The sequence below is a fragment of the Triturus cristatus genome, chromosome 10, assembly GCF_964204655.1.
Source record: "Triturus cristatus chromosome 10, aTriCri1.1, whole genome shotgun sequence".
Taxonomy (NCBI): Eukaryota; Metazoa; Chordata; class Amphibia; order Caudata; family Salamandridae; genus Triturus; species Triturus cristatus.
Genome location: NC_140593.1, coordinates 670460841 through 670474552, shown reverse-complemented (window position 1 = coordinate 670474552; position 13712 = coordinate 670460841). Strand labels below are relative to the sequence as shown.

General features: G+C 43.9%; 1 protein-coding gene across 2 annotated transcripts in view; it reads right to left on the bottom strand.

Annotated features, from left to right (window-relative positions):
* Positions 1 to 13712, bottom strand: part of WDR90 (WD repeat domain 90) — a 1426420-nt gene that overhangs the window by 1193629 nt on the left and 219079 nt on the right. For both annotated transcript variants that reach the window (XM_085628141.1, XM_085628142.1), the window contains exons 12-13: positions 10874 to 10984; positions 1727 to 1872 (exon numbers count right to left, since the gene is read on the bottom strand). In XM_085628141.1, the coding sequence (XP_085484267.1) occupies positions 1727 to 1872; positions 10874 to 10984 (257 nt within the window). The remainder of the gene's footprint in view (positions 1 to 1726; positions 1873 to 10873; positions 10985 to 13712) is intronic.

Below are 13712 nucleotides of genomic sequence, written 5' to 3'. Positions count from 1 at the left end.
CGGACCACTTTAGTCTTTTCTTTATTTAATTCCAGACTTTCGTGCTCCAGATAGATTACCAAGTCATTAATCAGTCTTTGGAGTCCTATTGGGGTTTGGCTCAGAACAACAATGTCGTCCGCGTATTGCAGAAGGGGGATTGGGATGTTTGCCAACTTCGGCGGGTGGCCTTCTGCTATCTTCATATGCTGTGAAATGTCCGCCATATAAAGATTGAATAAACTTGGGGCGAGGACGCATCCTTGTTTTAGGCCCTGTTGCGTAATAATTTCGCCAGTAGTACTACTGCCGTCTCCCAATTTGACTCTTGCCCAAGTGTCGCTATACAGATTTTTTATTGCATCCAACAGGCTCTTTGGTATTCCCCATAGATTTAATTTTTTCCATAGTCTGTTTCGATTCACTCTGTCGAATGCTGCTCGTAGATCAATGAAACATGCAAATAATCTGGTCTTCTTTTTTTCTGCTTTTCCTTTTAGGAGTGCCAAGGTTGTTAAATTTGTTAAGGTGCCCATTTTTTGCCTAAAACCTGTTTGAAACATAGGTATTATTTTTGTTTCCTCCATCCAATCTTAAAGGTGCTGCAGCAAACATGATCCATATAGTTTTGCATCCACATCTGTCAAAGATATCAGCCTGTAATTCCCAGGCTCAGTATGATCGCCCTTTTTAAAAATAGGGTGTATTATACTTCCTTTCCAGGACTTGGGCGTTTTATTCTGGATATAAATCCAATTAAATAATGGAGTTAAATATTCGGCCCAAAACTCAGGAAAGTGTTTGAAAAGAGCGTTTGGGAGTCCATTTGGTCCTGCTGCACCCTCTGTTTTTAAATGTTTTATTATTCCTTTTAGCTGTTTAGCTGTCACAAGGGTGTCTAGATCCAGGATATTAGCTTCTAACGCTTTAAATACGCTTGTGATAACTTTTCCAGTGTTATTACTAAGTCGGTTCTTTTTGCCCGTGTTTGACATCCTTTTGTCCTCCAGTTGCTGCTCCTGTGTTTTGAGCTAAGGTTTTTTTTGCTCTGATTCATTGGAAAATATTTCATACTCTTTATTATTATGACACTTTTGTACGCTCTTCCCACCAGCGAACATATTTTTAACGTACTTGATCCATTTATCTTCTCCGATTCCTGCCTCTTGTTTTAGTTGGTTACCCTTTGTTAATTTGTTAATTATACCCCAAAATGACCGGCCATTTTTATTCTTTCCAGCAATTAATAATTTAGTCCAGATTTCTTCTTGATATACTTTTTTTGCTTTACTCCGCATTATCTTGTATTTATTTCGCATTGTTCTTAGTTTTACCTTATCTGGATTCCTTCCGTTTTTCATCATTATTCTGATGCATTTTGCTCTCCAAACACATTGAAACCATTAGACATTGACAACAGAAAAACAAACAATTCATGATTGCATTGCTTTGTGGGTGTTCTCAACTGTAAGAACTGGGATGAAGTTTTCACAAAGACTACATTTGTATTGGATGTCCAAAGTGAAGTACAGATAGGAAGCAATGAGTGGGACACTTATAAAGACATCCCGGTGCTGCTCTTCCATGAATTCCTAAAAGGCTTCAGCTTTGTGGACATTCACAGACGTTTCTCAAGTATTAAACAATAGAACAGCATGCTATAAATTCATAAATCAATGATGTTGTATAAGCATCCAGTGAAACATTTTCTACCCTCACATATCCCTGTCTCTTCTGATGAACATACCTGAGTGATGAGACGGAGTGCACATGGCTTTTAAACATGGAGAGACAAGAACCCTTCAGAAAATTCCACAGGCGTACCATGCTTAAGTTGCCAGTTTGTGCTGATACCAGCAATGTGCAGTTTCCATTAAATGCCAAAGCAGACACCTGCAGAGGACAAATGCAAGTTCAGTGTATCAGGTGATTTTGGAAGCATTCTCACTAGCTAGTCATCCATAGCTCTTAACCGCCCCTAAAAGTTAATCCTGAACCATCTTTCAAACCATACCACTCGTTATTCATACACCAGCACCCAGGCACTAATTTTAATCATTCCCCTAAAAGCACAACCTACGTATGTTTCGTTAATACCTTTTCTGGTGGATATCACATCTACATGAAGATTCCTCACCTTTTGAATATCCCAGGTGTCATTCTGAATCGGGAACATTTTCAATAGCTCACACAAGCAGGTAGGTGTGGGCGCCGGCTCCTTCACAAGCACACGTGCAACCCCCATGACGTAATTGGAGCAATAAAGCTACCCGGTTAGCGTGAGGATATGAATTACCATCCAGTTATTTGTTTTTTTAGCGCCTTTGGGGTGAATGGATGAAACCAACATCTTAATTAGATAAGTTCTGTTTTCAATAACATGAAGAATAGAAAACAACAGAACTATTGGTAAACACAGTCATGCAAAGGGGAAGTAGGTGGGTTGGCGAGGAATCTGCAGGTAGATATAGTATTCACCAGAAATAGCATAACTGAAGGTAGGTAACTTGTGCTTCTGCTGGATACTCGACCTGCAAATTCCTCACCCTTTGAATAGAATCCCCAAGCAGCTCACCATTCGGAGGTGGCCGCATGGCTGTCTATACCAAAAGATTTTGAATTACTGAACTAGCAAAGTAACCACTCCTCCCTGCTTCGGAATCCAGACAATAGTGTTTCGCCAAAGGTTGAAGGGAAGAACAAGTTGCTGCTTTGCAGATACCAGTCACAGGCACTCTTATCGCTAGTTCTGAAGTAGAAGATTTGGCTCTTGTAGAATGAGCCCCATTACCTTCTGGAGGTTCCCTGTGCACCATAGGGTAGCAGATTTTCCTGCATAGAATACATCTGCGTGATAATGTCCTTTTTGTTGACTACCTTGCTTTTCATTATTCCAACATAGCCAAAAAATGCTGATCATCCAGTCTGAATTCACATGTTCTGCCTTGCAGATGAGGACCACTCTCTTGGTATCAAGATGATAACGTTTTTCTTCCTCTTTTGTAGGATATGGAGACGGGTTGAATGTGAGATGGGTGATGGATTGGCTTAAGTGCAAGGGAGTGACCACTTTAGGCAGGAAGGCAGCCCTCATTTGTAATACCAGTTTTCTGGGGAAGAAAGTGGTGAAGGGAGGTTTTACACGCAGCGCCTGAAGTTCACGGACTCATCTGGCTGAAGTGTTAGCAATTAAGAATATAGTCATGAATGTTAATAACTGTAAGGGACAACTATGTACAGGTTCAAATGGGGTACATGTTAAGAAAGTAAGAAGCAAATTAAGATCCCAATGTGGCATTATAAATGGAGTAGCAAGGTACTTGTTTGCAGGACCTCTGAGGAATCTCATAACAATTGGAGGCTTACAGAGAATTGGTTGATCAGGTAAACATACAAAAGCCGATAAGGACGCCAGGCAGACTTTTTCAGTAGCCACCATGCAACCTTGCCGGCCCAGCAAGAAGGCAAAATTGAGAAAATCAGATAGATGAGCCTGAAGGGGGATTTATAGCAGTGTCTGTACCATTGAACAAATGTGGACCATCTGCTAAAAATCTGTTTTGGTGGAATGTCTCATAGCACATAAAGTAACATCCACCACTTCCGGAGGTAAAGAGAATGCATTCAGGTTTCCCTGCTCAATCCTGAGGCATGTGCACGAAGGCTCTGGATGTTGGGTTGCCGAACCTGCCCCTGAGACTGCATGAGGAGGTCTACTATGTGAGGGAGACGGAGCAGAGGGCACAGGGACAGGTGAATGAGGTCTGCGTACTCCACCTTTTGTGGTCAGTTCGATCAAGATTGTTTGGGCATGGCTGAGGCAAATCTCAAGACATGAGGAATTAAGGGTATGGGGAAAAGCATAGTGAATTAGAAAGATCCTCTTCAAATGAAACATGTCCCCCAGTATGTCCTGCATTGAATACTGAAGGGCACAAAATTTCGGGCAGCGAGCCTTCTCAGAAGTGGCAAATAGATCCATCTTAGGAGTCCCCCACAACTGGTAGATGTACTGGACTATCTCTGGATGAACACCATGCATAGTCTGCAAGATGACACCTGCTGAGACTGTCAGCTCACAAGTTGAGCGCTTTGCTGGCAAGCAAATATGATGGTCCTGAGCCTAGAACCAGAGTCGCAGAGCCTCTCTGCAGAGAAGATGTAACTACACTCCTCCCTGTTTGTTGATGTACCACATTGCAGGCATACTGACTGTCAAGATCTGGACTGACTGCAAAAGGTTGGGAGTAAGGCCTTGAGAGCCAGATGTATCACCAGTAATTCCAAAATACGTATGTGAAACATATGTTCCTCTGGCCACCAAAGGCCTCGGATCTCCAGTTCCTCCACATCTTTAGATGAGCTCCCCACCCTAGAGTGGAGGCATCCAAGATCAGTGTTATCGGAGTAGTAGTGTGATATGGCTTTCCTTGAGAAAGGTTGCTGCTCACACTCCACCACTGTTGATCACTGCTGTGTTCCTGGAGATCTTTATAATGGCCTGTAGATCTATACTGTGTTGCCACCATTGCCTGCAGAGACACCACTGGAAGGCTACATGCGACAGAATGTAGAAGGTTAGAGCAGTCGTAAGACCAGCAGGACTGGAATGCTCGCTCCATCCTGAACTATCGCAATCATAGCCTTAATATCTTTAACCCTCTGAGGAGGAGGGAAGACTCGACTCAATGTGGTGTCCAGTACTATCTATATGAACAGGATGCGCTGAGAGGGCACCGGGTGAGATTTGGGCTTGTTGATCAAAAAGCCCAGGTGGAACTATAAGGTGGTTGTTGCCTACAAGTGACATGATACCATCTCTGGATAGCTGGTCTTGATGAGTCAGTCTTCCATGTAAGAAAATATTGTGATTCCCACCCGCCTGAGATGGGCTGCAACCACCGCCATCACCTTCGTGAATACTTGAGGTGCTGAAGTGAGGCCAAACGCTAGGACCACTAACTGGATGTTGTAATCCAACCATGAAGAGAAGAAACTTCCTGTGTGAATGCAGAATTAAGAGGCATCCATCAAGTCGACCAACACCACCCAATCTTCCAATTCCAGTGCTAGCAAAGCCTGAGCTAGGCTTCACATTTTTAACTTTTCCTTTTTGAGGTTTGTTGGACTTGGCCCTTTTTGCAGGGTCATCCCTGAACTTTTTGCCTTCCTCCTGTATTTTATTATGACCTGTTGTTGGCTGTTTTATGACTCTGGGCACTTTACCACTGCTGATCAGTGCAAAAGTGCATATGCTCTCTATTGTAAATTCATGTATTGATTAGTGACTCCATGATTGGGTTATTTGATTTACTTGTCAGACCCTAGTACAGTGCACCATGTGTGCCCAGGGCTTGTAAATCAAATGCTGCTGGTGGGCTTGCAGCACTGGTTGTGCCACCCACAGAAGAAGCTTGTAAAGTGTGTCTCAGGCCTGCCATTGCAGAGCCTATGTGCAGTCTGGTACTGCCATGCTGACTGACCAAGTGCACCCACTTGCCAGTCCCTAAACCTTCATATCAGACACCCCTATGGTAGACCCAAGGGCAGGGTGCATTGTAAGTATAAGGTAGGACATGCCCTGGTGTGTGTGGCATGTCCTAATAGTGAATTACAGCCATTTTCGTTTTTCACTATTGCAAGGCTACCTGTTCCCCATAGGCCAGAATGGGCAGTTTGAATATTACATCTTATAATTCTATCTAACTCAGGGAACTAGGTAGAAATTCGAGTTTACTACATCCGAACTCAGAATGATAAAATACATCTTTTAGTGAAGTTGGTTTTAACATTCTGTGTTTGAAAATACCACTTTTAGAAAGTAGGTATTTCTTTGCTTAACTGTCCAAGCCTGCCTCTGCTAGGTTGTGTATTGTGTGTCTGGTTCTGTGAGTGACAGGGGCTGGGGGATTCCAGGAGAGAGGGTGAGTCAGCACAGGGCTGAATAGAAAGATCTACATGTAGATGGGTGGGAGGAGTTGCACCGGGGACCCGAATAGGGCTGTGCCTTCCCTCTACAATGCTGGCTCCACCTCCTGTGGTGTGTCTGATGTCCCTGGCCTGCACTGTGAAAGGAAAGAAGGAGTCTTGTCAACAAAGTGCTCCAGGACTGACCAGAACTGGTTTGGACTAGGCAAACGCCTCTCTGCCTTCAGAGAACAATGAGAAAAGTAGTATAAATATGGGGACCCAAACCCCAAGACTTTAGATCACTTCTGGAACAAGAAGAAACCTCTGACAAGGAGAAGAACCAAAGGAAGCTGTAGGAGTTGGACTGCCCCCCTGCCAGTGTGCTGTGTTGTTGGGTTGGCCTGCAGTGGTTTCTTCATTGTCAAGGAGAGGAGAAGGAACTTTTGTGTGTACTTCATCATCTTTCAGAATATTTCTCCAAGGGCTTGAACTTGTGCTTGCCTCCTGCTGAAGTCTCAGGGACAACAGACTTGACCACCAGCTCCCCTCTGAGTTCCTTGCTGGGAATTCTATCTGCAGAAGCCTGCGTGTCGCTGGGATCTGGAAGCGCGACGCAACGAGAAGAAGCGTGTCGCCGCCGCAGCTGTAGTCATTGCATAGCCGGAGAAGCGTGCTGCCGCCGCCGCATCTACCAGAAGCGTGCCTTCATCGCAGCTGTCTGCTGTCGCATCACCGGAGAAACGCTTCGCAACCATGAGGGTCGCCGTCGCATCATCAGAGAAGCGTGTCGCAGGGCCTGTCGCGGCTCCAAAGTACAGAGTCGCCGCAAGGCTGCCAGGGCGTGCCGTATCGTCCCAACGTCGTCGCATCAAGGGTGCCATCTTATCGCATCGCACCGGATTGTCGCATCGTATCGAGGCGCCATCTTGCCGCATCGCAACCAGGCTGCAGCACGAGAATCTACGCATCACCTCCTCTCCGGTAAGGATCAAGACGCATCCCCTACTCTGCGCAAGCATTGAGGCGCGACACTTCGTCTCCCCCGAAGCAAGGAACCGACGCATCTCCAACGCTGCGAGCCTTTTTGTTTATTTTGCATTACGCATCCAGGTACTTTTGTGAGAACTGTGTCGCATTTACCAACAACTTGAACTAAGCTGATTCTACCATCTTTAAGTCAATTTTGAGTACAGTATTGTGGATTTTTGTCGTTTGTGGTCTTGTGTTAAGTCTATATAAAGAATACTTATTTTTATAAAACCTGTGTGGTGTCCATCTGTAGTGTTTTCATTGTATTACTGTGTGTGTTCACAAATGCTTAACACACTGCCTCTGAGATAAGCCTGTCTGCTCGTGCCAAGCTACCAAGGGGGTGAGCAGGGGTTATCCAGTAGTGTAATCCCCTTTCCCTGATTTAGAAGCAAGGGTCCCTATTTGATCAAAGGTACCTACCTCTGCCAACTAGAGACCCCACTTCCAACAAGGTTCAAACCCCTTAGGTATAAGATCAGATTTAGACCACGGTCCTTTTTGGGGATCAAGAAGTAACAAGTTAAATCCTTGACCCCGTTCCTCCTCTGGAACCAACTTTACTACGCCCTTTTTGGAGTAAGGATTGAACTAGTTGCTGGAGGATGAGCAGTTGGTCTTGTGGAATTAATCTGGTTGGGGATGGATGGGAGGTGGAGATTGTTGACCAGGTTAGGCATACCCCCTTTCCACAATTTGTAAGACCCAATGGTCTTAAGTTGGGACCCTCCATGTTTGTGAAAAGGAGAAGGATACCCATACTCCAACGGGTAGCGTGTGATCCGATAATGTGGAACTAGGACTGCTTCCCTGCAGTGGCTGGGGAAAAGGAAGAGGAGGAGAGAGGATGGGGTAGGAAATGTGGTTTTCTTCTGCCACGCTCCTTGTAATGTCTGTAGAGTGGGTTTGCCTGTTGCTGTTGAGCAGAATATTGGACAAGCCTCTACTAAAACCACCAAATTTCTTAAAACGGTCAGTAATTCCTAGGGTGGGTTTCAGACAAAAGGTCTAGCTCAAACTTTTCTGTGTTTGAATCTTTCAAGAGCTAAGTCTGCCTCAGCACCAAAGAGAGGAGAGATCCATCAAATGGGTAAGTCCATAAGTGATATTTGGGCATCCAGAGTGAAGCCAGAATTTAGCAACCGGGTAGGTCTTCTTTGGGAGACTGAAGTCTCTATAGCTCTAGCCACTGAATCCGCAGTGTCAATGCTGGATCGTAAGCCCTGCTTTGCAGAGGCCTGACCATCATTTATGAGATCACTGAAGTGGTCCAGAACCTCGTTTGACAGGTTAGGGATGACAGACTGAGCAGAGTTTAAGAGGGCATGCACATATCTTCCCACATGGCAAGTGGCATTTATGGACTAGAGAGCCATATTTCTGTCTAAAAAAAACTTTTTTGCGTATTGGTCTATTTTGAATTACTTTCGATCAGATGCTGTGGATTGTAGTGATCCAGTAGTCAATTTTGATGAACATGAAGCCTCTACTACCAGGTTTTCTGGGGAAGGATGGGTTGACAAAAAGTCAGGGTCCCCGGGGCAGGTTTGTAACGACAAGCTACCGGTCTGGATACAGTTGTAAATATTTTCGGCTTTTCCAATTAGCCAAGATAGGTTCAGTCAGGGCTTCATTAAAAAGGAAGAAGTGCCTCTACAGAGTGAGAGTAGAATGCAGCACTTCCGTAAGGATGTTAGATTTGACCTCCATTGATAAAAATTTCAGATCAAGAATTCCTACTGCTTTTCTCTCTACAGAATTATATACGGTCACTTCAGGTGGAGGAAGACCCGCTGGGGAGAACAGTTTCCACTCAGGGGAGAAGTATTAAGGGGAAACATCCATTACCACGCGGGCATTGCATCGCAATGCCTTTACATAGCGGGTAATACAATGCAAGTCGTTCCAACGACTTGCGCTGGATGGCGCTCTAACCTCAAGAATATTATGATTTACTATTCCAACACCTTCCCTACAGTACGTAGACTGGTGTTGGAATAGTAAATCATACTATTCCTAAGTCCAGCGCCCTCCAGAGCAAGTCGTTGTAACAACTTGCGTTGTGAAAACTGCGATGTAACGTTCCGCGATCATTTTGATTGCGTTGTAACGTCACATATTCTGTATTAAGGCCACTTGCATCCTTCAAGCCTCCCAGTCTATCATTATGTGACCTACATCTTCTTAGAGATCTTCATACCCACAGAAAAATCTCTTCGTCAAACCTCTGCTGTTCCCTCTTAGACTAATGGGGCATATGAGGCAAGGATTATGGCTGGCTTGGTACAGGTTCCAGCGGTGTTGTTTGTGGCGCCATTGGAGTGGACTGTGGCATCAGAGATCTATTGTGCTTTGAAGCCGAAGGAGATAAGGCAGCAACAATTAACTGGGGTGGAGTCTACTTCGCCACTGGTGAGTCTGCCGTCGGTTGTGTAGATACCTAGGACACTTAAGGCAATGGCAGGAAGGGCATGAAGGGTGCTGGCTAGTAGGGTGCCAGAAAACCTCCAAGGCAGTATGCCATCTGTCCCATGGGGCCAGTCGGCGCACCAAGAGGGAATCATAGTCATGTTGAAGAATCTGAACATGGCTTTCAGGAATAATGATGGACCTGTCCCAGGTGTTGAAAATCCTGGATATGGGTGTCCAGACTGGAGATTCTGGATCACACCATAGGAAAACTAGCTGGAACTGTGCCGGGTCAGATGGAGCATCTAGCACCAGGCCTGCTGAAGTCACCGGATCATTTTCTGTAGGTTGTTCTTGGTCCGATGCCAGAGGAAAGAAGTTTGAGGTCTCGGTCACTTGCTTCTTGAAGAATGACACATGGACCCAAGTCTTTTACTTGTATTTTCTCTCTGATGACGTTGAAGAATGAGGCAATAGAGATTTTGAGATCTTGGACGAGATTTTCAAAGTCCCCGACATTCAACTTTGACCACAAACATGTTGGCTCTGCTTTCTTTAAGCGCCTTGGGATGCATTTTTTAACAGAAGTCGCATGAGTCAATGTCATGGTCGGATCCACAGCACCATAAAGAGATGGACATCTGACCCACGCAATCTTGACTTGGGTTGAATCCGTATTGTTTTGGTGGCAACATGCTGAAGAAAAATGCACCTAATAGGATAAAGTAACTTAGAAATCATCAAATATTGACAATTGTTTTGGGGAGAGTTAAAAAAAACTCAGTGGCTCGGAAGAAGGGACTTGACATCAACATGCCGACAGGGGGGCTTGATGGCTCCAGTGACATCACAGCTTGTGACGGGGCCGAAGCCCCTACCATCATCGGAGAGCTATTGAAATGTTTCTGGATCCAGACTGACGTCTGGGATATTCAAAAGGTGGGCAATCTGCAGGTAGATGAAGTATCCATCAGAACAACTGCTCAAACAAAATGAGCAAGTTATTGCTCAACCACCCCTATAGTTAGCATTTCCATACATTCAACTATAATCACATGTCCAAGAACACTAGTTTGTAACTGCTGCGGTATCATTGCTAGATTTCCCTATAGCCAGCAACCCTAAACAATGTTCCATAACAACTTTCCCCACAGCATGAGTTAGTCATTGCATCTACAGAATCCCCCATATCTAGCACTAGCGTACAATTTCCCATAACTACTGCTCATATTCCACTAGGCAGTCATTGAACCTTGTTCATGTCCCGGCCCATAGTTTCGACACTAGCACCCCCTAAAACCACTGCTCCTTCACCACCAAGCAGTCGTTGGTCCTACATTATCTCAATCATATCCAGCACTGGCAATTTCCCATCCCAAACAATTGTTCCAACATCAAGTTCCCTTCTCCTCTCTAATCGGTCTACGCCCCCATTTTAGTAATAACTCCAACAGTAACCCTCAGTCGTTGCTCGTAGAATCTGTGATGGCATCATGAGACAAGAGTAATCAATGTCAAAATATGGTAAAAAGCTAATCTATTTTACCTTATCTGTGTGTCCAAGAAAGAATGTCTGCTCGCCGGTATCAATCTGCATGGCAACTATAACAGCATGGCATGGATAAACCACTGCAGTGCCCAACTTATTCCAAAGCGCCTGAAAAATATAGATTGGCACAGTAAGCAATATAGTTGGCAATTTAAAAAACAAATTACACGAATAATTACAATATAAAGAAGAAAAGCAGGATGATACTCGGATAACCTTTTCATACAACACACAAGAAAACAGGGAAGAGGAGCCACCCAATGTAAAACGGGGTAGAGTTAAAAAATAGGGAAGTGGGGAGGCCAATGAAAGTAAAGGAAGATGGGGCAACATTAAGATAACAAGCATTTGCAATGCAATAGGTCTCGCATTTTCCAAGTTTAAAGTTATTGGTATTGTAAATGGCAATGTCCTTTATGTATTTGTTTTTAAAACCAACAAATAGATAAGAGGTTTGTTATTTATAATGACCGTAGGTGAAAGGTTAATGCAAAACGCTGCTAAAGGAGGAGCTCCCGCGGACTGCTCTGGTTTTTAAAGGGCAGTGTATTTGTTAGGTGCTTAAATAATTTTATAGATTTTGTAACTTAATACAACACAATGTTTTCACCCCCCAAAAATTTTTATGTGCATAATACACACCAAAATATATGTTGTTTAATTAAAGCAGGGCGGGAGGAAGTCGAAATTGTGCTCTACAGCAGTAGCAGAGTCTAAGATGTTAAGTAGAAACACCCTGTCACTCCTATCACCGTACACAGAGATGTTCCCAGGCTCGTCGCCTATTTCTTTGCAGCACAGCTTCCTTTGTTCTTATTCAAAGATGTCAACGGATGCTGCTTTGATGTATGCAACAACAAAATATATGCTGTTTAATTAAAGCACCATGGGAGGAGGCCCTGATTGTGCTGTCTCGTGAAAATAAAAAAAACCCTGTCACTCCTATTACTGTACAAAGCGATGTTGCCAGGCTCGTTGCCTGTTGGTTTGCAGTTGGGCTTCGTTTGTTTTTATAATATTATACATTACAGTAGCGATAGCAGTGTGTGGTGCTTAAATAATTTTATATATTTTGTAAGTTTAAATAATGTGATGTTGTTTCCCCTGTGTCAAGCAAACATTTACACTTCCTAACACTACCCTGCTGCCTCTCCCAGGAGATACTTCTTACGGGACAGATACATGCCCTCCAGCATTTGTTTACTGTCTGGTATGCATGTCTTTGAACGTTATCTATATTATCACCTTTTGTTAGTGATCAGTTAGCAGCTAAAAGCAAAGTGTTATGTTGTTTACACCATGCTGAGACATTGCGCCACAGCAAAACATAGAACTCTGGTGGTAAAGCTGCCTTTAGGGTTGCAGGGTAAACAATTCACTTGAGGAATGACAACTTGAAATGCTGCCAGAGGTGGACCTCCCGCTGGCTGCTCTGGTTTTAAAACAGCAGTGTATCTTTTAGTTGCTTAAATAATTGTATTTATTTTGCAACTTAAAAAAACGTAATGTTTTCAGTAATAAAAACACCGTTTGCGTGCATAATACTTGCCCCCAGATATATCTGCTTGTACTGGCTATTGTAAATTATAGTACTGATAGCAGTTTACCCAGGTGGCACAGTAACTTAAAGCAACGTAATGTTTAAAAAAAAAAAAAAACACTGTTTACGTGTTTAATATTTGCCCCCAGATATATTTGCCTGTACTGGGCATTGAAAATTACAGTATTGATAGCGGTTTACCCAGGTGGCAATCTAAACCTAATTTTGAGTAATCTGTGGGTAACTAACACCTTTCGTAATGCACAAAAAGTGACTGCAGCAGAGCGTCTCATTGCGTGTGTGGAGAAATGTAATATCTGGACGCAGTTTGCATGCACATTTGGATTCTTCGAAAATGGAGAGAGATGCGACCAGACCATCAAAAGGATGGGCTACAAGGAAGGGATGGAATCCTTGTAGCAGAGGGGAATGCAAGGGCCAAATGAGCGGATGATAAATGATACAGACGAAAAGGAGACCGAATGAAAGTGAGGAAAAGGGAGGAAGGAGATACGAGCAGAGCAAGGCTGTGCGAGAAGGGAAGTGTGGAATGCTTGGATCAGAGTGTAATGCAAAGGCCAGAGGAACGTATGGTGAATGAAAGTGACGAGAAGAAGACAGATTGAAAGTGAAAGAAAGGGAAGAGAGAGATGCAAGCAGAACTGCGCAAGGCTGGGCGAAGAAAGGGAGGATTGAAATGCTTGGAGCGGAGCTAAATGAAACTGACGAAAAGGAGACCGAATGAAAGAAAGGGAGGAGGGAGATACGAGCAGAGCAGCGCAATAAACAATGCAGAAGGATGTCACCATGTGCCTTGCGCTCGGCTGGCACCTCGGCCATGTTTACTGCAAACACATGGGAATGCAAAGGCATTAATTCACCCCGATGGCTCTGTGTGCCTTCAAGCCCTGTGGCGCCTGTAGTCTGTTTCCGGGGCGAATTAAAGATTCAAGCGCCCAATAATACGTGAGACATTTTGCTAGTATCTTGTGTGTTGTCTTAAAAATGTGACCAATGTCTAATTTGTAAAACATCCTTAAATAAACATGACAGTGTTGCGTTTGTATATCCCACTCTTTTTGTAAATTGTATTCTAATACACTTACTCTTACATCGACTCTTACATCAAGTACAATCTGTAAACTAATGCAGGAAGGGCACAACCGAGTGTCGTTATATTTGTACACTTCCAAAAATGCAATCTAAACCTAATTTTGAGTAATCTGTGGGTAACACCTTTCGTAATGCACAAAAAGTGACTGCAGCAGAGCATCTCATTGCGTCTGTGGTCTAATG